Source organism: Leucoraja erinacea, chromosome 5 (assembly GCF_028641065.1).
Source record: "Leucoraja erinacea ecotype New England chromosome 5, Leri_hhj_1, whole genome shotgun sequence".
In the NCBI taxonomy this organism is placed as follows: Eukaryota; Metazoa; Chordata; class Chondrichthyes; order Rajiformes; family Rajidae; genus Leucoraja; species Leucoraja erinaceus.
In genome coordinates this window covers 61023777-61051020 of record NC_073381.1, presented here as the reverse complement: position 1 = coordinate 61051020, position 27244 = coordinate 61023777, and the positions used below count along the sequence as shown (strand labels likewise).

General features: G+C 41.4%; 1 protein-coding gene across 1 annotated transcript in view; it reads left to right on the top strand.

Moving 5' to 3' along the window:
- The window catches only part of lama4 (laminin, alpha 4), a 124748-nt gene that overhangs the window by 12685 nt on the left and 84819 nt on the right, over positions 1–27244 (top strand). The window contains exons 2-5 of the mRNA XM_055635767.1: positions 237–338; positions 22605–22732; positions 24274–24354; positions 26089–26303. Of these exons, the coding sequence (XP_055491742.1) occupies positions 237–338; positions 22605–22732; positions 24274–24354; positions 26089–26303 (526 nt within the window). The remainder of the gene's footprint in view (positions 1–236; positions 339–22604; positions 22733–24273; positions 24355–26088; positions 26304–27244) is intronic.

The window sequence follows — 27244 nt, the reverse complement described above, 5'->3', positions numbered from 1 at the left end:
TAAATATTATTCTGTATTCCTTTGTTAATTTGAAATACTATTAATAAAAATGACTAATTTGTACAAAGTAGTCATTAAGGTTCAAAAGCGAATACGTTGAAAATTGCTTTGGATATATTGAGCTTTTGAACAGTTTATTTGGTTGTTCCCAGGCTAGGATTTTTTTAATATACTTGAGTTTGATATGGGCTATTCTATTCAATGAAATCTGAATCCAGTTACCTGCTCTTTTTCAGAATTGCCCTGCAGGTTTCTACAGCACAGATAATGGAGTGTGTCTGCCTTGCGACTGCCACGGACATTCAGCGGAATGCCTTCATGATTCTGGAATCTGCATTGTGAGTGTTTGTAGCTTTCATGCATCAGATATTGTTGTTAGATTTTTTAAATCCGAGTGGTTTAAACATTAGTCAGTTCCAAATGACTGAACAACTGAATGTTCTAAGTCACTCTGGCTGTTTCACCTTTTTCCTTGTTTTTTTCATGTCCATATCTGGCAACTCTAATGACCATCAGAGTCGTGTTTTACCAGCTGTTTCTTTTCAGATTACACTCTCGAAAGATAATACATGGCTTTACTTGCTAGACAAAAACAAGCTGGGTATGATTGCAGGCCACATGGATTGGTTGGACACATTCTAAGTAGAACATTCCTTGCCAAATGGCCATGTTTAGTATGGATTTTTTTGATAGCGGGGTGAACTGTTGGTAAACTCTGACTTAATGCTAAAGAGGAATGAGGGGACAATGGTCAGTGCACATTTTTACATGTGCTGAATCTAAATTTATTTCGGTCCCTCATCATTAAAACTATTCTTAATTGTTAAAATGGTTAAAAAATACAAATTAAAATAAACCCTTCGTCTGCATATAGGTGCTCAATTACATGGAACCGATTGATGAATTAAAACAATTAAGGAATTAACTTACATCTTGTAATTCTGAACCACTCCTATTGAGGGGAACAGATTTGAGTGATATCAATTCTTTTAGCCTGTGCTTTCGACTGCTGAAAACTTATACACTGTTAAGCATGTCTGTTGAAACTATATATTACTCTCATAAAACAGGTGGCCTTTGTTCTAAGTGACCAAAGGCCAAGGCTAGACTTTTGCGCTGGGAAACTGTTCAAACAGTCTGCTTGTGAAATCATATAAAACACATCATGGAATTTGCATTTTCACAAAAGACTTGGGGGTAAAGTAGTTGATGTAACTGTTAAGTGCAGGTAAGACTCCAGATCACGAGCTAAGTAGTCAACAGATGCTTTTGTGCAATGATGCACAATACGACACATATAAATTGAAGAACTTAAATGAATCAGGTACACTAATGTGATATACCTTCCGCAGACAATTTATTAGATTAGGACTAAGATGCCTGAACAGAAGGAACAAAAGTTGTTGTTGGAATGTTTAAAAATATGGCACAATCCAAAATTTGAAACGGGGTCCGGAGGAGCAGAGGGATCCCGGAGTACAGGTACATATTTCACTGAAAACAGGTAAAAAGGATGATCAAGAAGGCTTTTGGGACATTTGTCTTCTTCAATCAGGGTATATAGAAGTTGGGATGTTATGTTACAGTTGTACAATGCGATGGGAGGCAGTTGGAGTATTGCGTTCAGTTTTGGTCACCCGTGTTGGACCAGTTTTGGTCAGTTTTGCTACAGAAAGAGTGTTATTAAGCTGGAAAGAGTGCAGAGAATATTTCTGAGGATGTTGCAAGGACTCAATGGCTTGAGCTAAAGAGAATGATTGGGCCAGGTAGGACTTTATTCCTTGGAGTGCAGAAGGCTGAGGGTGATCTTATAGTGTATAAAAACTTGAGAGGAATAGATAGGGTGAATGCACATAATCTTTTACCCAGAGTAGGGGAATCAAGAACCAGAGGACATACATTTAAGGTGAGAGGGAAAATATTTAATAGGAACTTGAGGGTCAACTTTTGCACATCGGAGGTGGTAGGTTTATGGAACGAGTTGGCAGAGGAGGTAGTTGAGGCAGGTAAGATAACTTTTAGAAGGCGTTTGGACAGGTACATGGATAGGAAAGGTATAGAGGGATATAAGTGAAATGCGGGCATATGGGATTAGTGTAGATGGGGCGTGTTGGTCAGCATGGACGAGTTGAGTGGAAGGGCCTGATCCCATGCTGAATGTCGCTAAATGCCTTTGTAATGCCCAAATTGCATCCTTGCAAATCCTGTCTTGTGGCTACTTACTGTACTGTAATAACACCTAATATCAAATTTAACATGGGTAAAACTATGCAGGTTTATAACTGGTTACTGTTAAAGATGTCTGAAGTTGGTTTGACTTTCCAGTTAATTTTGCATCTTTGGTCTCAAATCTTTGAATATTTTCTAATGTATGTATTTCCGGAAGTGGCGGCACTGCCCAAGTAGCTGCGGCTGGCCTGAGGTCTGTTTGTCTTTTCTTTTTTTGGTTTATTTTTGGCCCGTTGCTACAGTTTCCTCAGGACTTCTTCCTGAGGAGACTAAAGAAGGTCCATCTTTCTCCTCAGATTCTGGTGAACTTCTACCGCTGCACCATTGAGAGCATCCTTACCAACTGTATCACAGTATGGTATGGCAACTGCTCTGTCTCCGACCGGGAAACACTGCAGAGGGTGGTGAAAATTTCCCAACGCATCACCGGTTCCTCACTCCCCTGCATTGAGTCTGTCCAAAGCAAGCGTTGTCTGCGGAGGGCGCTCAGCATCGTCAAGGACTGCTCTTACCCCTACCACTGACTGTTTACCCTCCTACCATCCGGGAGGCGCTACAGGTCCCTCCGTTGCTGGCCCAGCAGGTCCAGGAACAGCTTCTTCCCTGCGGCTGTTACACTACTCAACACTGTACCTTGGTGATTGCCAATCACCCCCCCCCCCCCGGACACTCCTCCCACAGAAAATAAATAAATAATTGCACTACTCTGACAGTATGCACGTAAATATATGTATTTATTGCTCATATTCCATGTCGCTCTTCTAGGGAGATGCTAACTGCATTTCATTGTCTCTGTACTGTACACTGCACAATGACAATAAAGTTTGAATCTGAATCTGATTTATTTCGGTTTATTTTAGTTGTGTATGTGTGGGGGGGGGTGGGAGAAACTTGTTTTAGTCTCTTCCTTCGGGGGGATGCGACCTTTTCTTGTTGTATACCCCGTCTCCATCTCCGTCTGTGCTGAGGTCTAATGGCGGAGCTGACGGCCTCCAACTGGGACCGACCTCGAGGCTCCGGAGGCAGAGCCAGCCAGGGCTTACCAACGTGAGGCTGGCCGACTTCGGGGCTGTGGCGGCAGCAACCCGACCTCGGCCGCGGGCCAGTAGACTACATCGTCGGGAGCTTGCAGGCCCCAGGTTGGTGACCTGTTTTTCCGGAGCTCCCGCAACAACAGCTTCGTCCGCTGGACTGGAGGGCGGCAGCTTCAGCAGCTTCGACTGCCCCGGGCCACGGAGTTTGAACTGGCCCGTTCGCGGAGCTCGGATTCAGCCGCGGGACTTAATTACCATCACCCGGCGGGGTCACAACATCGGAAACCTGGATCTCCTCAACACAGAGGGAGAACAAGGAGGGAAGAGACAAGGACTTTAAGACTTTTGCCTTCCATCACAGTGAGGAGGGCCTGGTAGACTCACTGTGGTGGATGTTAAATCTGTGTTTATTGTGTGTGTTGTTATTTTATTCTATGTTATGACTGCAAGGCACGAAATTTCGTTCAGACTGAAAGGTCTGAATGACAATAAAGGATACTTGACTTGACTTGAAAGGCAGCAATAAAGTTTAAATATGTATGTTAAGGTATATATTAGTAAGATTAAACGAAAACTTACCAGTTTGAAGTTTGATCTGTATTTTATGAGGAGTTACGATGAGGGATTACGTGAAGAAGTCCGCCCCAGGACGCATTGCGGCATAACTTCAAAGCAGCGGTGTGGAATCACAGACAGACACGTATTTGAAGTAACATAGTAAAGAATAAAGAGACATCAATTATCAGTTTGATCCATGTAATGAGGGTGGGAGCGGAGGGCACGTAATCCCTCATCGTAACTCCTCATAAAATACAGATCAAACTTCAAACTGGTAAGTTCTCGTTTAATCTTACTATTTTACTTCGGAGTCACGTGAGTGACTTCGTGAAGATTTCAAAGCTCTGTGATTTCAAACCGTGTAACAGCTTTATATCACTCGCTGCCGAAGCCTTTGAGGGAGGAAGCGTGTTATCATAATCAACCAATGATTCTGTTTATAGAAAAAACCAATGGTATTTTTACAATAACACTGAAGAATTTTAAATGCTCCCCTTGGCTAATTTGAATATTTGCAGATTGGAATCTTTCCTGCAAATAAAAACAGGTTTTGTCAACAGTTTATAATAATTTATTTCTCTGAACGTTTTACCCCCACTATTCTGCTGTAGCCAGGATGTGGTTTACAGGCACGTCCATTCTTTTGCCGTTGACGTGGAAGCTTCTCCTGTGGGATGACAACTTTATACATGTTAGTTTTATCCCAGGAGCTTTAACTTGCTTGAGCCATTTCAAAAAAGGCTTGTTACCCGACCACAAGGTGTTTTGTGACCAACCCACAAGGCTTTTCATCTCCCTTGCATAATTAGGTTGTGTCTATGTAAGGTAATAGGGTCTTGGCACATACCGTGTTTTCTGGCGGGTAGCCCGGGTTTTATGACTGGATAAGGTGTTCCTGGTCTGGTTTGACCATTCCCTGGACAAATGATAGAGATCTGGTCTGAAGCTGTGAGCATGGTGTCCAGTTGAAAATAGGAGTAGTGACTGGACCCTCTGTGCTGCTCCATGTGCCTTCAACATATGTTTTTAGTGCATAGAAGGTTCAGGTTTAGGGCTCTGGCTGGTGGGATCCCCTGAAGTATGGTTAACCACTGTGACATCCCATATATAGGTGTACCTAGTCTAGGGGTTTAGAGTTTTAATACCCTTCAACTTTACCACCAGCCAGTGACCCCATGGCCTGTTGTCCTGTAGCTGTTTTGAAAAAGAACAGGCAGGGCAATTCTAGCTGTGTTGATGGCACTGTAGCCGAATCCTTCATCATGATGAAGGTTCTCCAGGAATTCCAGTTCGTAGTACCTGTATCGAATGAGTAGGTTTTCCCTGTATCCTTGCAGTACTTCTCTTGATGCTGGACAAGTGTTGTAGTCCAGTGGATGTTCAAAAGGATGCTGACATGGTGTCGATTGTTCAGTATAACAATCCCAGTCCCAGAGGCTTGCGCAGAATCTGCAGCTCAGGAGCTTATTTTCTCATGGCACAGTTGATTTGTGCCCGGCTCCGATTATTAATAATTCTGGGTACTGGAAAACACCATCCAAGTTTCAACAGCCATGTCATGGCGTGAAGTGAAACAAGGGCTGCGTAAGTCCGTCAGGTACTATCAAATACCTGAAGCAGAATCCTTTTGTACTGTGCGTTGTTCTCGATTGGTGAGGCAGAAGGGAAAAATACATAGAATTAATTTCACCAATGCAGCGTGAACGCATTTGTCTATCAATATTATAAATACATTCTTGAATGGCAACATGACCTATAGGTCAGAAAAGTTAATATATATAGCTGACGATCTTTCTGCTGGAACTATCTGTCCCAGAGAAATTTTTTAATGAGGATTCCACTGGCCCAGGGTCTGGTTTCCCCCCGCGACATACATAGGACATCCCCGAACACCTGGTGATATAGCGTTAATGCAAATAATCGATATCAGTTTCACATTCCATTTTTATTGTCATTGTCAGTGTACAGTACAGCGACAATGAAATGCATTAATATCTGTTGCATCATATAGCTTAATAGTTTTGTTAACTTTATATGAAAACATCTAATTGATGTAGTCCTTAATATTATGTGACCTGGTGTCTGTCACTGTATCTTGCTTACCGCCCAGGTAAGTTGTTGATAGTCAAATACATCTATGGATATACCATTGCCAAATTGGTTTGACCAACTTCTCATATGATACCGACTTTATGCTGCCATATGGTTAATATAGGCCACCTCCATAGTGTAGTCTATTTATACCCATACATGCAAGTGCTTTAAAACTCATAAAATTCACCCGAACATTTTTTAGATAATTAATGCCCAGTATAAGTGGTAACCCCACCACTGTCTTTCTGATATTACTTCAGTGGGTAAGTTCATGAGATGCTCAATGACAACCTATATGTTGTTTTTGATACTAACATCTGAATGATGTAGACAGAAATGGTACCATTTTTTCCCCAATTACTCTGTTATTTGTCGAGTAGTTGGTAGTTTGACCATTACTTTGTGCTTGTTTGTGCCAATTCAACTATGTTGTCTCTTGGCATCCTTATAGTTACGTGGACTGAATTAATATGAAAGCCAAGATAGTCCAAGAAAGCGCTCTATATGCTGGTAGGAACCAGACCCACCTACCTCCATGGTTATTGGCGGTTTTGTGTTTTCTGTTTTATGAGTGGTTTTGTTCTGAGGATGTGCTGGCGACGTTGGGGGGGGGCGCATTTTCCAGGGGGTCCGCGGCGGGCCCTGATCTAAAAGATCTTTGGGGATAGTGCGGCCCCAAGCTTTCACCAGTCCCATATTCTAGACATAGACTGGTGGATGCCGTGAGGTGCTGCTGTTAGGGTATCGAAAGTCGTGGTTTGCTCGTCCCTTGGCCTGCCCTCATGATGCCGAAGGTTTTTGATACCTCTTCGATCTCCTTCAGCTTTTTGTTCAGATCTTTCCCAAATAGCAGTGAGTCTGCCTCCGCTGCTGGGCTTTGCTCAAGCCTGCATCTTTGAGATTGAGGGCAGGTGTTGTATTTCCCTTCAGAGATTATTTAGTTCGAATCGTGGTACACCTTAATACCAGCACTTTCTGGTGGCATGTGTTGATCTCGTTATCTCCACAGAACAAGCATAGGCTGTGATACCTGACATCAGGAGCCTTCGGATCCGCTGTAGCTTGAGTTTTTATGCCCGCATAAGGGCCCCCACAACTTCCAGATTTTGCTGTTTTAGGCTTATTCCCCTTAAGGGCCTCATAGTTCTCTGGTGCTGTATATTCTTGCTGGCTGCCATTGTTTTGGCTCCGGCGATGCTCCAGCCCGTGGGGTTGCTACGAAGCGGTCCACGACACCCAACAGCTGTTCCTGATCCTGCACCTCATGCATACTCCCGATTTTGTCCGCCTGCCCCATTTGCAGACCAGCCCTGCCCTGGTCACCAATGCTAGCCTCCTGCTCCAACCCGTGGTATGAGGGTAGCAAAGGGCAGTGCCTGAACGACACTATGGAGGAGGTGCCTGTCCTGTCTCGCAGGGAGCGCTGCTGTTCCCGGTGGACCTTCTCCTCTAGGAGCTGCTAAGTGCAGCTCAGACGGCTGTCTCTCTCTGCTTTGGTAGAGACATGTCCCCCTCCGACGAATCGGAGACGACCGGCCGTTTGGCTTCCTGGCCGCTTTCCCAGTCCGCCGTGCAGGCTCTGGCGAGACTGGCTTGGCTCGGTCTCAGGGATAGCGAAAAACCGCTCTGCGAGCGACGCTGCCGCCGGTTGCTGCCCCGCTGGTAGAGTTGGAGCGGGGCAGTTTCTCTTTGCGAGTTTTTTGCGTTGTGTTCCTGAAATCTGTAATAAAACACAACTGCAAACTCACCTTTCCAATGCCCAAGAGCCGCTCCTGCAGCTCAGGCGGCTGTCTCTCCCCCTCCTGGGTGGAGAGACGTCCCAGTCCGATGTCAGCTCCACCGCCGGGTTTTACACACATCCAGCCCGCTGCTCAGGTGCTAGCGGGCTGGCTCGGTCGCGGTGTCGGGTTTGCGGACCGCCCGCTAAGCGGTCCACCCCTGTTTGCTGCCCAACGACGTCCTTTCGTCCTGCGGGCAGGTGCAGCATTTCCCCCCCCCAAGCCCGCAGCTGATGCTGACGGCTTGGTGCAGAGTCGGGAGCGGGGCGCTGATTAGCGGTCCTCGCTCTATCTAGCAATTCTGGCTGACTCTGCACTCGGGCTGCTGCTCACCTGCACTCGGGCTGCAGCGCACTCCACGCCAGCACTGCACAGTGGGTCCCCCTAACGGCTCCGCAAATGTCGGAAGCCTCCTCCCGCCCGCCTGCCTGCCTCACCTGGACAGTACTCGCGAGCGAGCGAGGACTGAGGGGGACCACAACGCAGTGCTAGCGCCGTCTCCTGCGCTCTTGATGTCGCCCCTGTGGAGAGTTTACCGGCACCGGCACAGCTCCCATTCATGGTCCGCCGGCGCTCTCTCTCCCTAGTAGCATCTTTCCTCCCCTCCCTCGAACGGAAAACTCCTCCCGGAGTCCAAGGGGGCCGCTTGCACGCCCTGCGGGAAACAAGCAGACGCAAAGGGGCTGTAACAGTAAAGGTAAGTACTTACCTAAACTTAAATTTTTTCTCGTTTCTTCGGGAGCCCTGACTCCCGGCTGCCGCTTTGCATGCTGAAACGTAATGCCGCAATGCGTCCTGGGGCGGGCTTCTTCACGAAGTCACTCACGTGACTCCGAAGTAAAATTAGCATATAAAGCTTAAGAAGCATGTCTCCAATCATTTTGAAAGAGTGACGATCAACAATGATATATATAATTTCTGAAATATAACTCTCCTTTATACAATAGTAAAGAGACGAAAATGTGTTCTTCATTGTACTCGTCATCTCCTTAAAAAGGCCAATATAACAATACAACAATTTGCAAGGATTTGTGTTATTTTTCTATGCTGCACACATTTTTTCTGCACAAATGTGAAGAGGATCAGTTCTGCAGATTTTGTATTACATGTTTTCAGATTACATGATGAGTACTGTGCAGTGTCTAATTACAGAGTGCACCAAAGGCTATCATTCCACCCACATACAATTTTAGACACTATTTCTGACCTAAAATATTTTTTTGCATGTGCATATGAATTACTCCCCAGACTAGCAGTTAACAACATTATATAAATGATTTTAATTACAGAAGGATATAGGCCTATAGACCGGTGTCTATTCAAACATGGGAATGCTAAATTTGATTTGTTCACACCATTGACCTTGCATCTATAATGGTAGATGATGGTTGCTGGGCACAAGGCTTGATAGTCTACATGAGAAACACGGGCACAAAATATAATTGGAACCTGTTCCATCTCCAATGAGCAGGTTTTATTTTCTGTCAACTCTCCTCTACATTAAAATTGTCTTGGCTTCCATTCTGCTTCTTTTTCTACAAAGAACAGAATTGTTGTTTTGTATTCGCAAGGATCACTTGATTGACCAGTCTTCACATTTGGGGCAAATTTAGCTTCTTTTTTTTAATTCCATGCCACCTTGATATCTGCCATAGCAGTATTGTGCAAAAACAAATGTGTTTGTATAAATGCCGGAGAGGTAAACTTGCTAAATGTTTGGGATAATTCTTGAAATGTAACATATGGTTTTCTATTGGATTGCAGCGTTGAAAACACTGTTGAAAGTGATTTTCACTTCTCTTTCCTTCCTCATCCTACTTAACTCTTTTCTACATGGCAGTTTTATGCTGTGTGTCCTCCAACATAAAGCTTTGCAAAGTTTTGGGTTCTTTTTAACCGTTTCTTCAGGATCCAGGCATCCTTAATTGTAGTGGTTTGGCAAATGAATAGCTTGCTATGTCAATTCCAATGCATTTATGGATTTGGAATCACATACAGTCCCGTTCAGGTGGGGACAGCAGATTTACTTACGTGGAGACACGAGACACTGCAGATGCTGGAATCTTGAGTAAAACACAAAGTACTGGGCGGCATGGTTAACCAGCAGTCGAATTGCTGCCTTACAGCGTCAGAGACCAGGGTTCGATCCTGACTACGGGTGCTGTCTATACGGAGTTTGTATGTTCTCCCTGTGACCGTGTGGCTTTTCTTTGGGTGCTCCGGTTTCCTCCCACACTCCAAAGACATACAGGTTCGTAGGTAAATCGGCTTCGGTAAAATTTGTAAATTGTCCCTAATGTGTCGGATAGTGCTGGTGCATGGGGATCGTTGGTCGGCACGGACTAGGTGGGCCGAAGGGCCTGTTTCAGCACAGTATCTCTAAACAAAAGTAAATTAAACTACTGGAGTAAACAGCTGTTCAAGCCTAATCTCTGGAGTACATGAATAGGTGACATTTCAGGCCGGGACATTACTTCCGAAGTCTGGAAAAGACCTGAAACGTTGCCTATCCATGTCCTCCAGAGATATTGCCTGACCTACCGACTTACTCCAGTGCTTAGATTTCTTCACCTATTAGGCATTAATGGATGAGAGGAGGCTTGGTTTAGTGTCATTACCAGTCTTTTTTTTAATAAAATTCCAGATTGTTAAATTAATTCAATTTCCACAGTTGGATTTGAACTCGGCTCTTTGGATCATTAAACCAGGATTATCAATCCAATAATTCAACTGTTCCATCAGCACCATGACCATAGGAAGGTCAAAGGAGCACCAGCTGTCATAGTCATGCATGATACTGTTCCTTTAGTTGAATCATATATCCCCTGTATCTTCCTCTCAATCACTCACTAAGCCATAGGAATATAGTGGGTAAATTAAACCAAGTACTTTATTAAACAAAGGAACTTACAATGTGCCAAAACAGCATTTTTATTATGTGCTCACTCCCCACAGGCAAGCAACTTCTGGCAGAATTTACCACAAAGCAATTACACACCATTGAACAGAGCAGTTGCTATAAATGCATATTTTAAAGAAACATTTAACTTCTAGCAGCACCTGATGTACATCAATGTGTAGCTGCTCTCTGGTTGTTTTCCATTCCTAAACCGGGACACCAACATCAATCAGCACGTCACACGTCTATCTTCCTGGAATAGAACATCAAAATTTAATTGATGATAAATTTGAATAATCATCAAATTTAGGACTTTGCTGACATTCATGGTTTAGATTTGCACTGAATAAAACTTCATACCAATGATTTTTGTTCTAATAATATCTTGATGAATACATTTTTGGCACATCTTTTTTTCTATTTTCTCAACCACATTCTCGGTTCTATGTAATAATTACATCCAGTAGAATCCCTGATTACTTGGTGTTAAGGAAGAATACTGTTAACCTTTGATAATATGAAGTAGCATTTATTAATTCTGCTTGTTTCAATTTTCATTATTGACAGAATTGCTGACCTCTCTGTTGATTCTAAGCACCAATTCTCTCCAGAAAATGTATAATATAGCAACTAAAGTAATTTATTATTCTCAAGCTTCCTGATATCAACAGAGGCCTGAAATACAGTGCACTGGTTGCAGGTTGTTAAACCTGTCAGAAGATTCATTGCACCTGATTAACTTTTAATCTTTCCAATTGCCATCTCAGTCCTCAAGATAATTTGCTGATAATCTTTTCCCTGGGTATACTGTGTCCAGATTGCTCATTAGGTAAATGGCATGGAGAAGTTTGAGGCTTTGATCAGTGAATGATATGTATACACTAGATATATCCACCTGTACCTTGGTAACCAGCCACCTAATTGAGAGCATTTTATTCCCACATTATGAACCTCAGTACAAACACACAATATGTATGCTCCATTGGGAAATTATTCCACTTGCTGCAGATTACAGTTCATAGTGGGGTGGATAACATACTAGATCAGCAGTGTCAATGATGAAGGTTAAAACCCATAAGCTACTTCAACGATCAGTGAATTTTAAGGCAAAATACCAGTGATGTTGAAAATCTGAAATAAACAGTGAGAATACTAGCAAAACTAAGTGCATCAAGCAACATTTATGGATGGATAAAACCAATGTATTGTTTCAGGTCGATAATCAGTCCATTCAAACAAAATATTGTCAACCTAAAACATTAGCTGTGCCATTTACTTAAACAAATGTTGAGTATTTCCAGTTTTCCACTTTATAGTGTATCTGACATGTTCTTGCATTGCACAGTCACTTGACACATCTCTATCCACTTTATCATAATCTTCTATAATAATAGTTATTATACATAATTTATAATTTAAATATTATTTATTCAATTTGCAAAGCCTTACTCTGATAGTGGAGGAGGCCCAAGACAGATGAGGAACAATACCTCATATTTTGCTTGGGCAGCTTACAACCCAGCGGTATGAATATTGACTTCTCCAACTTCAAGTAAACCTTGCTTTCCCTCTCACTCTATCCTTCTCCCATCCTAGTTCTCTGACCACTCTGACTGTCCTCCTGATTACATTTTATCTTTGTATGCTTCGTTGTCACCTTCCCCTAGGTGATCTAATCTATATTGTCTTTGAACTTCGTCTCCTTTAATGACTTGTTTTCACACCTAACCCTTCCATATCTCTTTTTCAGCCTCTCCCCTGACTCTCAGTCTGAGGAAAAGTCGCGACCCGAAACATCACCCATTCCTTCTATCTAGGGATGCTGTCTGGCCCACTAGTTACTCCAGCACTTTTGTGTCCATCCTTGGTGTAAACCAGCATCTGCAGTTCCTTCCTACGCATAACTTGCCAAAGACTCAACTCAATCAAATATTATTTTTAAAGTGCTCTGTGATTACATCCTTCATAATACATTTGAATTCTGAATGTAAATGCAAGCAATGCCCAAGATGACAGTCTCTTCCAAAGAAATCTTCTCACTCTCTTCCCATTGCACAGAAATCTCTCAGTGCTCATTGAAATATCAGTTTAGTTTATATTTGAGTGGAACTCAAGCTCACAAACTTCTAACATGGAGAGAGTGAATCATATCTTACATTACACTGCATTATGCACAATGTTCTAGGTTTCAATCTATGCCAGCCTGAATATGGTTAACAGCAGAACCACATGACAGAGTTAAGCTATAACAAAGCATTGCCAATGTGATTGAGAGCAACAGCATTTACAAATGTAACTGTATTTGAACGGCAACATATCACTGGTCACAGAGGCTAACTTATCTCAGTTGCACCACTGAATTGTAAAGACATATGAAGGTTGTCATTTATACTAAGCTAGTCACTCACAAAAAAAATGGGTCTTTTCAGAAATAATAGGCACCATGCCAAATCTCCAGGAAGCTGCTTCAGAGAGATATTGTGTTCCTGGAGCCATAAGTCTGACATTCATGAAAGCCGTCTGTGCTTCTTTCCTCTATTCTAACTATTAAATATGCATCAAAACCAAGTTAAAAACATACACAACTAAGGTATATCATTTAAAAAAAATGTAAGTCACATGGATTGCGCGAGTGAGTTACGAAATTGGATCCAAAATTGGCTTGGACATTGAAGACAAGGGATAGTGGTAGAGGAGTGGAGGTCTGTGACCAGTGGTTTTCTGCAAGAATCAGTGCCTGAACCTCTGCTATTTGTAGAACAGTACAGCACAGGAATAGGCCCTTTGGCCCACAATGTAATATATATTAATAATCTGAATGAAAAGGTGGGTTGGTAAAGAAGGCAGGTGCCATGCATGCCTTAATCGGTCAAGGCCTTAAATATAAAAGTTGAGAATACATATGTATTACATTTTTGGTTGACTACATTTGGAGTATTGCATGCAGTTCCAATCGCCACTCTGTTGAAAGCACATGGATCCTTTGGAGTGGCTGCAGGAGAGATTCACCATGTTGTTGCCTTGATTGGAGTGTATTATTAGTATTTGTATCAGTTTAGTATTGTCATGTGTATGAGATCCAGTGAGAACCTTTGCTTTGTGTGCGATCCAGGCAAATCATACCATACATGACTACATCAGGTAGTGCAAAATATACGTGCAAAAGTACAGAATATATTATAACAGCTACAGAGAAAGTGCAGATATTTTTTTAAGTGTCAAGGCTGCAGACACTTAAAAGGCCCTTTTTAGCAATCAATAACATGTTGAACTTCACAACCAATTTTGACTTCATACATTGCTCTTTCCTTTTCAATAACTAATAAATCAAGAGAGACACAAACAGCTGGAGTAACTCAGTGGGACAGGCAGCATCTCTGGAGAGAAGGAATGGGTAACGTTTCGGGTCGAGACCCTTCTTCAGACTCAGGGTCAAAAAACAGCTGCAAAAAACACTTAAGAAACTCAGCAGCATCCAAGGCAAACCAGCCTGTTAGCCTGTCCCGGGCCTCCTACCTTGCCAGAGTGAGGCCACACACAAATTGGAGGAACAACACCTCATATGGGTGTCAGGTGTTATGGGGAGAAGGCAGGAGAATGGGGTTAGGAGGGAGAGATAGATCAGCCATGATTGAATGGCAGAGTAACCTTTATGGGCCGAATGGCCTAATTCTACTCATATCACTTATGATCTTATGATATTTCACAAGGATAGCTTACAACCCAGCAGTACAAATGTTGAATTATCTAACTTTATGTAACTTCTACCTACACCCCATCTCCCTTCCTCCACCCGAACCATTTAACAAGTTCCACAGATTACCACATGGTATCCCTCTTAAGATTATACTTAAGATCGTACCTTGTCAACAATCAAACAATGGGCCTACCAAGCACCACCTGCCTGAGATCATTTGTTGCTTGCCCTGATTGGTCCTGGTCTTTTCTTGCCTCCAGCTTTAGGCCAACACTGACCCGCTGAATTACTCCTGCACCTTGTATCTATCTTTGGTATAAACCAGTCTGTTTGTCTGGTATCTTATCCATCACCCAGTATATTCATTCATTCCCTCCATCACCAGCGTACAGTGGCTGTGGTGTGTACCATTTATTAAGCTGGAGTTGCTCTCTAAGATACTCTGGCAGCAATTCTGAAACCCATGACCTCGACTACCAAAAATAAATTGAGTAGCAGAAAAATAGAAACCCAACATCTGCTCACCATCCCCTCCACATCTACCAGCTTCTCCCTCACATCCTCTCTCCCATCTGGTTCTATCTTCCCATTAACTCCTCCACACCTGGTTCCATTGATCATTTACCAAGCTCTAAATCCACCCTAGGAATCATTCCTCTTCCCTTTCAGTCCTGATGCAGGATTTTGATTCCAAACACCTTACAACTTGTGCCTTCACAGATACTGTTTGACCCATTGTCCTCTTCCAGGGTTTGGTCTGTGGTAACACCATCTGTATCTTCCTCCAAATCACTGAGCGATTTGTAAATATATAATTTTCCTGTCATTTTTGCTGGTTCAAATCCTGGAACTCCCTATCCAGCAACACAGAGAAATTCTCTCAACTGTGCAAGGCCCATGGGGCACTATTGTATAAGTACTTTGAAGGTGTGGCCTGCTTTGTGTGTGCCAAATGGGGATTGGGCTGAGCAAGTCCCAGACTATGCCAGCTGATGCTGTAAACCAGCTGTATGAAGTTTCCCCTTGTCACATGTCAATGGGACCATCAACACCTATACCCAAACCTCTATTCATCCATCCCAGTGGCTATAACTTAGACCACTCCAGTATAACCTTCACAAAATCGGAGCTCAATACTAGCTGCACTTCATTTATCGTAATTATAATTTCATACAAAGAGCGGTGGGTGTATGGAACAAGCTGCCAGGGGAGGTAGTTGAGGCAGGGACTATTGCAACATTTAAAAATCTATTAGATAGGCACATCGAAGGACAGGTTTGGAGGGATATGGGTCAAACACAGGCAGGTGGGACTAGTGCAGGTGGGACTTGTTGGTCGATGTGGGCAAGTTGGGCTGAAGGGCCTGTTTCCACGCTATATGACTCAGCCTTGCTGTCAAGACCAACATTCATTGTTCACCACTAACTGCCCTTTAGAAAAGTGATGACATGTTACTTTTTTGAACTGTTGCAGTCAAAGATAATACTTTCTCAAGGGCACCTTCTTGGTTATATGATCACTCCATTATATGAAGAGCTCCTGTGCATTAAGGCATAATAAATATGTAATGTATCTAAATATTCAGTATACTTTATTTTTTTCTATCAAATCAAGCTCTTCAGGCAGAACTATTTTGAAAATATGAGTTTATGTGGGAAATTGGGGTGACATCACAATTAGCAAAATTGGGAGAGGAAGTAAAAATGGAAAAAATTATTGGATTTGGTGTTGTCATGGAAATGTCTACTGTAAATATTCACATCATCTACCTTGTTGTCATGGGAACATTACTTGCTTTGCATCCAAATTTCTGTTTGAATGGAGTTGAAGGAAATATTGCTGCTGGCATTTGAGAAGAATTCTCCAGGAAAGAAGCAAGTCTTTCAGGCAGAGTCCTGCGCTGGAATAAATCTTAGAATAGTATCTTTATAACGCAGCACGTCCCAGCTGTTTAAATTAGATTCCAGAAATTTGGAAATGAATATCATATGAGTAGAGGTTCCTAAAGATGGGAAAACAACATGAGTTCAAAATAATCTGCTTAATTTATAAAGCCCCTTTGATGGCTTACAAACAGACTTAATTATTGAAAAAGCAGAATGAGGTAATTTATTAATTGTTTGTGGGCAGTGATTAGTATTGCCACCCCCATCTTTCACAAATGCAAAGGTTTATGGAATATATTTTGTACTTTTGTGCCATTTTGGTTTAGATTGTGATCTTGAATGAATCATGTTAAGAAAATGCAGCCATATGGAAACTCCAAGCAAATAATTGAAGAGAAAATAAAGCATAATAACTTCCATCATGATCTTATTTCAACTACCTCACCCAGTATAAAATGCAATTTATTGGGATGAAACGTGTAAATCTGGGCCAGATCAAGTTGGACTCAACCTACATCTCATGTTTGCAATCCCACCCAACCTCCTCCAAATTTCATGTGAGCCTTACAATGACACTAATGCATTCTGGCCTTGCAAATCAAATGAAAATTGAGGCATCACAGTCATGATCACCCTGAAAAATAAAGTGGTCAGCAGTCAGGTCTCAGATGGTGAAATATGAGGCTTGAGCTACAGGTTGCCATCATGTTCTGTTAACAGTATGTTGTGTCATTGGCCTTTGGCTCCACTTCTGCACGGATTCAATTATCAGAGAAGATTAAAATCAGTAATATTAAAATGCTATAAAAAAAATACATTAAAATATTAAAAAATAATTTGGAAACACATTTAACTTAAATACTAGAGGGCATAGCTTTAATGTGAGAGTACAAAGTTTAAAAAAGATATGCGGGGCAACAACTTTTACACTGAGATTGCTGAGTACCTGGAACACAGTGTCAGGGGTGGTAGCAGAGGCAGATTCGATAGTGGCATTTAAGAGACTCGTGTATATGCAGGGAGTGGCAGGATATGGATTATGTGCAGGCAAATAGCGTTGTTCTCTTTTGTACTATGCTATTCTAATGTTCCATGACAAGATCATGACAAAATTGACCATTGCATTAACAAGAGAGTACTTAATACAGTGAAGGTAGACACAAAATGCTGGTGTAACTCAGTGGGACAGGTAGCATCTCTGGAGAGAAGGAATTGGTGACGTTTAGGGTCGAGACCCTTCTCCAGATTCTGTTTCCAATACATCTGTATTCGCTTTATACAGTGAATTTGTCAGTATGCTGTGCAGTGGGATATTTCTCGCTAGACACTATTAAAAGATGATGAGAAAGTACCTTCTTTATCATCCAGTCAATAATCGTAAATAAATTAGGTATTTTCACACAAATGAATTGTTGCCATTTTTTTAATGTAATGCTGTTTATTGTGAAAATTCCGATAAGACTTGGTATGGAAATCCAATTTTGGCTTGAGTGGTAAGAATGTGTAAGGCAATCGGCCACCAATGATTTTCATCTTGCACACATTTTCAAAAGAACTGAATGTGCCGACTTGTGAACTGCCCATCGCCAATAAATTTCGACACATTTTACACTGGAAACCAAAAAAACAATTTCCACTTTCCAAAATTGCATTCAGATTAAATACCCAACAAGTTAATTAAATCAGAAGTAAAGATTTCCTTCATGAAACAACAAAAATAATTTCAAAGTTTGAGCAATATATTACAGAAGCTTTGTCGCAGCACAGTAATGCAGCAGTAGTGTTGTGGCCTCACAGCGCCAGAGACGCGCGTTTCGATTATGACTATGGGTACTGTCTGTACAGAGTTGTACGTTCTCCCTGTGACCACATGGGTTTTCTCCAGGTGTTCCAGTTTCCTTCCACATTCCAAAGGTTTATAGGGTAATTAGCTTAGGTAAAATTGTAACGTCTTGAGCGTGTAGGCTAGTTCTAGTGTACGGGGTGATCGCTGGTTGGCATGAACTAGGTGGGGCGAAAGGCCTGTTTCTGGGCTATCTCTCTAAAGTCTAAAGCTGGAATCTAAAATAAAGAGAAAATGCTTACTCGTTCACCAGGCCTAATGGACCCTTTACAATGAGAAATAAGAGTTGATGTTTCAGGCATGAGATCTTTTTATTCAACCATGAAAGGTTGGAAATGAAAGAAATTTAAAATTGTAGTGAAAAGAGAAGGAGTGGAGAAAACAACAGAGAAGATGTGCGATGGGGCAAAGCTCAAGAGAGATTAAATGATGTGTGATGTGAATATCAGATGAGAGAAGATAGTAAAGATTAATGAATAACAAGAGTTATGATTGGGGTTGGAATAAATAGGATACGAGTGAAATCTACAGTCCTAGAGGGAAAGAGATAATACATTCTAAAATGTTAGAGACATGAATGGAAAGGTTAATTATCTGTAATTGTTATTGTGATAATTCCCCAAGGTGGTTACTTTAACTCACATGGAGTTTTGTTGGAACAATGTAGGAAGTCAAGGAAGGAGAGAACACAAAGGGAGTGTGATGGAAAATGATTGCTGGGAGGCACCTGGAAATTCAGGGTCACTGCTGCAGACTGAACAGTGTACTGCAAAGCTATCACCCAATTTATCTTTGGCACCAACCCTGACTCGCGCCACTTCCAGGCCAGACACCCGCCACCACTGCCAACCCGTAGTTGCACTCCGGCTGCCTAAGGGCCTTGACAATTTTCTCCCCTTGTAAATACACTCTTCTCAAGCATACCCCCCAGTCTAGTTCATCAAAAACCACTGAGTCAAGCACTGGAACAACTAATCTTTATTTTTGGATTGCACAACAAATTCCCCTATACAATACCTAAACCACCGCGGGTTTGATCCTTGTATCTGCCTGGCCAATCCCTTCAGCATCATGCAAGCAGAAACACTCCAAAAGGTCACGAAGATCGACAAAAAACCTCGTGGGGGCTGCCTTTTATAGGTCCCCGAACCTTGAGGGGCCGAACTACATAGGGGTGGTCTCTTTACAATACAATCAAACATATTAATTACATCAGTACATATAGACAGTTCCCCAAACCAATAACAGAGGCTCCCATATATTGCTTCAGGAGAAGCTTCTGGAAGAGGCTAACTTAACTTGAATAATGGAACATTTACCCTGGAATTCAAACAAACCTGCCAGTGCTCAACACTTTGGTCAATCAACAAACAGCAGGGTAACTGTCTCACAACATTATTTACAATATTTACAATGCTGTTGCAGTAATGCAATCAACTTCATGCATTTTACACTTTCTTGGAGGTCATCTGCAGAGATCTCATTCTTTCTGTCAATTGAAGAAATACTCATACATTCCTTATCTGCAACATTGATCTGGGCTCTAGACTTACTGGCACCATTCAGCAGCTTGTCTTATTTCTGCAGAGTACATCAGACTTAAACAAAATGGCCTAACAATACACGAGTCCTTTACCAAATTTTGGTGCTATTACTGCTCTGTTTTAGCCAGGATTTACACCCCAATCCTCACCTCCCTCGCGGCAGCTAACAGGCCGGGACTGTCAACTCGCCTGGATTCCAGGCCCAGTTCCAGACCAAGAGTCTAAAGAAGACTCGGTGGCACGGTGACGCAGCGGTAGAGTTGCTGCTTTCCAGCACTTGCAGCGCCGGAGACCCGGGTTCGATCCCGACTACAGTTGATGTCTGGACATTTTCCGCGTGACCGCATGAGTTTTCTCCAAGATCTTCAGTTTCCTCCCACACTCCTAAAACGTACAGGTTTGGGTTTCCGTAGTCCGTGTAGGCTTGTGTCAATGTTCGGGGACTGCTGGTTGATGCGGTTCAGTGGGCAAAGGGCCTGTTTCCACGCTATTTCTCTAAACCTAAAACTAAAAACACTAAAAAAGAGTCTCGACCCGAAACATCACCTATCGTAGAAACATAGAAAAATCAGTGCAGTTGTAGGAGGCCCTTCGAGCCAGCACTATCATTCAATATAATCATGGCTGATCATCTAAAATTAGTACCCCGTTCCTGCTTTTTCCCCATATCCCTTGATTCCTTTAGTCCTAGAACTAAATCTAACTCTCTCTTGAAAACATCCAGTGAATTGGCCTCCACTACCTTCTGTGGCAGAGAATTCCACAGTTTCACAACTCTCTGGGTGAAGATGTTTTTCCTAATCACAGTCCTAAATGGGCTACACTCTAGCCTGTCCAATCCTTTAAGAAGTTTATGTTTCTATAAGATCTCCTATCATCCTTCTAAATTCCAGTGAATACATCAACCCATCCTTTCATCATATGTCAGTCCAGCCATCCCGGGAATTAACCTGGCGAACCTTCGCTGCACTCCCTCAATAGCAATAATTACCTTACTCAAACTAGGAGACCAAAATTGCACACATTCTTCCAGGTGTGGTCTCACTGCAGTAGAACATTCCTTGATCCTAAACTCAAATCCTCTCACAATGAAGGCCAACATGCCATAGTTTTTTTTCACTGCCTGCTGTACTTGCATGCTTACTCTCAGTGACTGATGTACAAGCATACCCAGGTCTTGTTGCACCTCCCCTTTTCCTAATCTGACAGCGTTCAGATAATAATCTGCCTTCGTTTATAATTGGATAATGTCACATTTACCCATGTTCTCCAGAGATGCAGCCTGACCCGCTGAGTTACTCCAGCATTTTGTGTCCTTTTGTGTATTAACAAGCAACTGCATTTGTTTCTTTCTACCACTTATACACCGTACTCGATTATAGCAGACAATCGGCAATAATAGACACTAATCCGCTCTCCCCATGGTCCATTATAATGAGGTTTACTGTACAAGCAAATTGTTGCTACCTCAGGACATGGAATTCAATGCCTTAGACAATAGGAAGGAAGAATAAGATGGTACATTTTGGATTTATTAAGCATCAGAATTCTATTGTAGAAATAAAAGCAAATGGTGACTTTGGATTTCACAAATAGAGAAGCAGTGATTTATGTGCCTGTCCCACTTAGGCGACTTTTTAGGCGACTGCAGGAGACTATACGGTCGCCACATGGTAGCCACATGTTCGCGGGTGATTGCCGGGAAGTTGGCTTCATGGTCATGAGTAGTTCCCGCATTCTCTGAACTAGTTGCAGATTCATTCTGGTCGCATGTTGAAAAATTAGCAGCGACCAGAATGAAGCCGCCATGGAAAGTAGCGAGAATTCTCGTGCGGTAGGTGCAGTGGTAGTGGGTCAGCAGGAGGTCGTAGGTTATCGTAGGTTATTGTAGATTGTTGCTGATCAGTGAATTTCATTGGATCATTGGGGAAAAAAAAAAGTAAACAGTAGTTTCAGAACCAAGGGTAACCGACCGTTAATGTTAATGTCCGCCGAGCTCCACAGCCGTGTATCACTGGCTTCTTAAAAGTTGTCTCCCTTTTCTCTCCCCCCCCCCCCCCCTAAAGGACTTAAGTGACCCTTCCCGTACACTGTGCTTTCATCGTCATAATTACAGCACCAACCTTCCCGTTCATCGTGGTGTGTGTCTGCATCACATTGGCTTTGCACCGTGTGAATTTCACTCAGACAGCGCTCCCCCCGCTTGCCCTGTCCCCCACCTGCATAACTGGCTGGTGAAGGAAGCGATGTGTGTGTGTGTGTGTGTGTGTGTGTGTGTGTGTGTGTGTGTGTGTGTGTGTGTGTGTGTGTGTGTGTGTGTGTGTGTGTGTGTGTGTGTGTGTGTGTGTGTGTGTGTGTGTGTGTGTGTGTGTGTTCCACTCTGACAGTCGCCGTTCCAGTCGCCGGTTTTTCAGCGACCTGCTATGACTTGACAGTCACCGGCAGTCGCCTGAAAAATCACCTGCGGGACAGGCCCATTATCCACTGTTAGAATTGAACAAAATCAGTGACCTTCAGACAAGCGCATAAGAACTGTCATCATTCTTGAATGTTAGGGAGTGGGGGGGAGGGATAATATAATGATGACAGAGAGTAGGAGTCATATGTGTCATTATTTGTTCTCCTCACCATAGACATGGCCTGAACTACTGGACTACTTCCAGCTTGTCCTGCTTTGGTGTGGCCTCTTGTTCAATCTCTAAATGCTTTCCAAGTATTTTTTTCATAAAGCAATTTTCCTAGATAGATATATTTTTCACTCAATCTATACTAATGTCAGAACTAAGATTGTTTATAATCCAAGCAAATTGTACTCAACAAAAATATAATCTGTAAAAAAACAAGAAGTTGAAAATTCAAACAGCATATGCATCTGCTTCTCTTTCTGGTATTACATGAATAATTTACTCACGCATATTTCAGAGTGTTAACTAAAATAAATATTGCAAAGATAAAAATTACTTTAGCTACATTTGGAACTGATTTGGAATATTTCACTCAGTAAATGATAAAATCTGAATAATTTATCCCTTTGCATTTCAGAATTGTCAGAATAACACAACAGGAGAGCACTGTGATAAATGCCTTGATGGATACATTGGTGATGTCGCTGAAGGCCATTATAAATCCTGCCAGCCTTGTCCTTGTCCTCTAAGTGTACCTAAATACAAGTGAGTTAGATAACATTGCCCTAATAACTGCAATCTTGCTTCTGCCAAATGCAACAAAAATGACAAACAATGTTTAAATAAGTGTCTCCAAGCCACGTAATGAAAAAAAAAGTCAAATGAAGATTTGCTGTCAATGTGTTATTGAAGTCTGATTACAGAACTTCCAGTGTTTTAATGTAAACATGTGAGATTCTGCATAAAAATGAATGTGACATCAATAGTTAAGGCAAACATGAATTTCAACTGGAAATTACATTTAATTCAGTGGAAATCTCCTTACAAAACCTAGTATGTGTTCTATCTGTTTGAGATATTTATAAATGACTTGGACCTCAATGTAGTCTGAAGTCTGAAGAATGGTCTCAACCCGAAACGTCACCCATTCCTTCTCTTGGAGATGCTGCCTGTCCTGTTGAGTTATATGAGTTTTGTGTCTATCTTTGGACCTAAACGTAGATTAATTGATTAGTAAGTTTGCAGATGACACCAAGATTGCTTGGACCGTGGACTATGAGGAAGGCTGTCAAAGGGTATGGTGGGATACTGATCAACTATAGAAATGGATGGAGAATTGGCAGATGAAGTTTTATCGAAGCAGGTGTGAGGTATTATACTTTGGGAGGTTGAATGTAAGAGGAATATATATCATTAATGACACAACTTTAACAGCATTGATGTACAGAGGGATTTTAAAGAGAATTGTTTTTTTCTGGAACAGCAGAGGTTTCAGGGAGACCTGATAGAAGCATAACATAATGAGGCATAGAGTAGACAAGCAGAATAACCTTATTTCGAAAGATGGAAATCCCAAAGGGCAAAACTTTAAATTGAGATGGGCAAATGTTTAAAGGGGATGTGCAGGGCAAGTTTTTTTTTTACACAGAGTGTGGTGGACGCATGGAACGCACTGTGGGGGGTGGTGGTGGAGGCAGAAATGATAGTGGCATTTGATAGACTTTCTGATGGATTTCCAGGGAATGGAGGGATATGGATTCTGTGCTGGCAGATAAATCTTTGATAATGGCATTATGTTTGGCACAGACATTGCAGGCTGAAGAACCTTTTCCAGTGTTCTACTGTGTTATGTTAGAAATAAACTGTTGCAAATGCTGATCTCAGCAAGTAGCATTGATTTTGAATAGTTAGAATGTGCCCTGAAATATTATCTAAGGGACTACAGTGAGTGGAAGAAAATCTCGGTGCCTGTGAGAATCTTGATATGTAAAAAAAACTTTGAGATGTAAACTGAGAAACTAAGTAAAATTGCTTTTATTTTGTAAATTATTATATATAGCTTGCAGCTTGTTGTATATAGAATTAATGCCCTTTGTTCATTATGAAAAGTTAGCGGATCATCTAACGATTTGATGAATTTGTTCATGTCATTGAACATCAAGGATGTTAAATTATAATAAATGAAATTCACTCAATAAATTATTATGATATTAACATCACAATGTGAAGCCTGATACAAAATCTACCAGAAACCATGAAAACATAATATTTATGTGCACCTTTTTAATTTTTATTTTTATTTACAGTTTTGCAGTTTCCTGTACGATTAAATCTGATAAATTGCGGTGTATTTGCAAGGAAAATTATGCTGGGCCCAAATGTGAAAGGTCAGTATTTTCTAAACCAGATTTTTAAACCCGGTTTGCTGGATTCATGTTGACCTGACTTGTGTTTGTAATACCAGAGTTGTTGCCCTAAGGTTGTAGTTCCAGTCGTGTATTACAAGTGCTTTATATTTATGTATATTTAAAAAATGTAACACTATGCATGACCCACCTCCCCCCCCCCCCCCCCCCTCTACTATTCATCCCATGCTATCAACAAAACCCTACTATTCTTTCCACCTGCTTAGATTTACTGTACGAAACTTAAACTTGGATTGTCCCATAAATTAGATGGATATTTGTGGTTTTGAATTTTAATGATAATGATCACATAAACGCCTGGTAAACTGATTGAATGGATCGCACAATTGTTTCCAACCTGAAGTGAAAATAGTGCAGACTGTGATAGGTAACTAAGTCTGCTATTTAAGGAGAAAGGGCATGAATATTCTATTAAAAAATATATAACATAACTGAAATAATGATTTTACTAGATGCAACTGCAATCTCACCAAGCTATAAGTTCTTTCTAAGAAGATAGGAATTTAAATGATCTTTCACCCACACAAAATTAGCCATCAATAATAGGATAGTTCATGAACCATGTTATAGCTGTTAAAGTTAATTCCAATGCAATGTCTTGTGGAGCATTTCATCAATTCCATTTCCGCACATTTTACAGTTACTCAGCTTAACTATTGTATATCACAATGGTGAACAACCATGAGTTTAGTTTAGTTTTAGTTTAGAGATACAGCGCAGAAACATGCCCTTCGGCCCACCGGGTCCGTACCGACCAGCAATCCCCGCACATTAACACTATCCTATACACACGAGGGCCAATTTACACATTCACCAAGCCAATTAACCTACAAACCTGTAAGTCTTTGGAGTGTGGAAGGAAACCAAAGATCTCGGGGAAAACCCACACGGTCATGGGGAGAACGTACAAAATCCATACAGACAGCTCCCATAGTCGGGATCGAACCTGCGGCTCCGCCCTTGATGTTATTTGCTTCAGGTAGCAAAAAAAAGCATTTCCAGTCTAAATTAAATGCCAACTTGGGTGATAAGGAGAGACCAAATTAATAAAATGAGAGAGTGATAAAGGAGACTAAAGGGAAATAAAAAGGGTATTTTGTTATCCCTCAAAACAATTAAAATTATAATAATAGACCTACTCTTGTTATATTTAAATTACGCTGCCAGGGAAGTTGATTGGCAATTATGTATAAGGATTTATGATGTTGTTAAAAGGATGCATGGACTGAAATATGCACATATTTGGAATATATCTAGTCCACAAATATAGGACATGCCATTCAACAAATGGGAAGCAAGATTACAGAATACTATTTTTGCAAAGTTAGCCATGCACAACTATAAATTTCTGCTTTATTTTCTGGCTCACTCTACTTTGGCAGAAATGTGCTTGTTATTTGGCCAATCCACTCATTGCTCTGGAGCCTGAACGTAGAACATTGTTTGAGTGTTGAAGAGAGAGTTTAAATTACATGCAAATACTCGTTTAATTGATCCCAGGGTACTTCGTAATGGTGTTCAGTAGAAATTTAGAACATGTTCCATTTCCTAGGAATAACAATCGTAATTTAGCCCACTTTAAATAAAAGGCGAATTATTTTAATAAATGTCCCATATATGTAAGAATACATCTGCATCATCAAAAAGGGGCAAGGCATTTGCTTGTGGTGTTAAATGATATGTGTTTTTTTCTAGGTGTGCACCTGGTTACTATGGAATACCTTTATCATCCCAAAACAGTTGCAGAAAATGTAACTGCAATGGCAACTCTGATCCGAATCTAATATTTGATGATTGCGATAAAATAACTGGATATTGCCGCCATTGTGTGCAATATACAACTGGAAACCACTGTGAACGATGTGCTCCGGGTTACTATGGAGATGCCATCAACATCAAAAACTGCACAGGTATTTATGTCTAGTTGCATAATTGGGCAACACATCATTTGACATGTTACATCTGAAACAGAATAGATAATAGACAATTTTAATCCATTTAGATGCAACTTAATATTATGCAGTGAATTATCAAATGAGACAGATATACATGTGCCAAATAAAAATTAGATTGTGACTTTCTGGGAAGCTTATTGTATTGACCACAGCTCTTATTCTTTTGAGAAATGAACACATGATTTAATTTCTCATCTTTCTAATAATCCTTTAACAGTCTGATAAAATGGACTTAATTTCCTGTAAAGAAAGATACTGGCTACAACCTATAAATGAAAATTTCCTCGTGGTGAAAGGTCTGTGGGTTAAGCATGTCACAGCCAGGTGTGCAGAAGAGCCATGGGCCAAAGTGTGTCAGTATTGTATTCATAATGAAAACTAGGATATCTAGAATCTTTATTGGTTTAGTAATGCCTCGGAAAATGAAGCACTTTCCTGCATACAGCAAAACAAAACATTTTCAGAGGTGTTCTAGCATGGCAAATAACAACATTGCCAGGTAATGGCCTCATAAGCGAGGGTCCATTCAACCATATTAATGTAAATAACATGGTGGGGAGGGAAGAGAAGTGAAGTCATGGTTAGCAGAAATCTTGTTGGACCAGCCACATGGACACAAGTGCAGAGCAGAGGCTGGGTATCCTGCATTGGGTGAGTTATCTCAGAAGACCTGCAAATCTTACCGCATAAGAAACCTAGGTCAGGAATTATGTAATTTATCCTCCACTTGCTTGGATGATTACAGCTCCAGGAGTACTCAAGAAATGTTTGTTTTGATCTAATACACAATAGCCCAGAGTTTTCTGGTGATCTGCACTGTACTTTCACCTGTCTGCTAAACACAGGCTTTTCCTACTATAAATGGTGTCATCTAATGGCAGGAGGCTTGGTGGAAG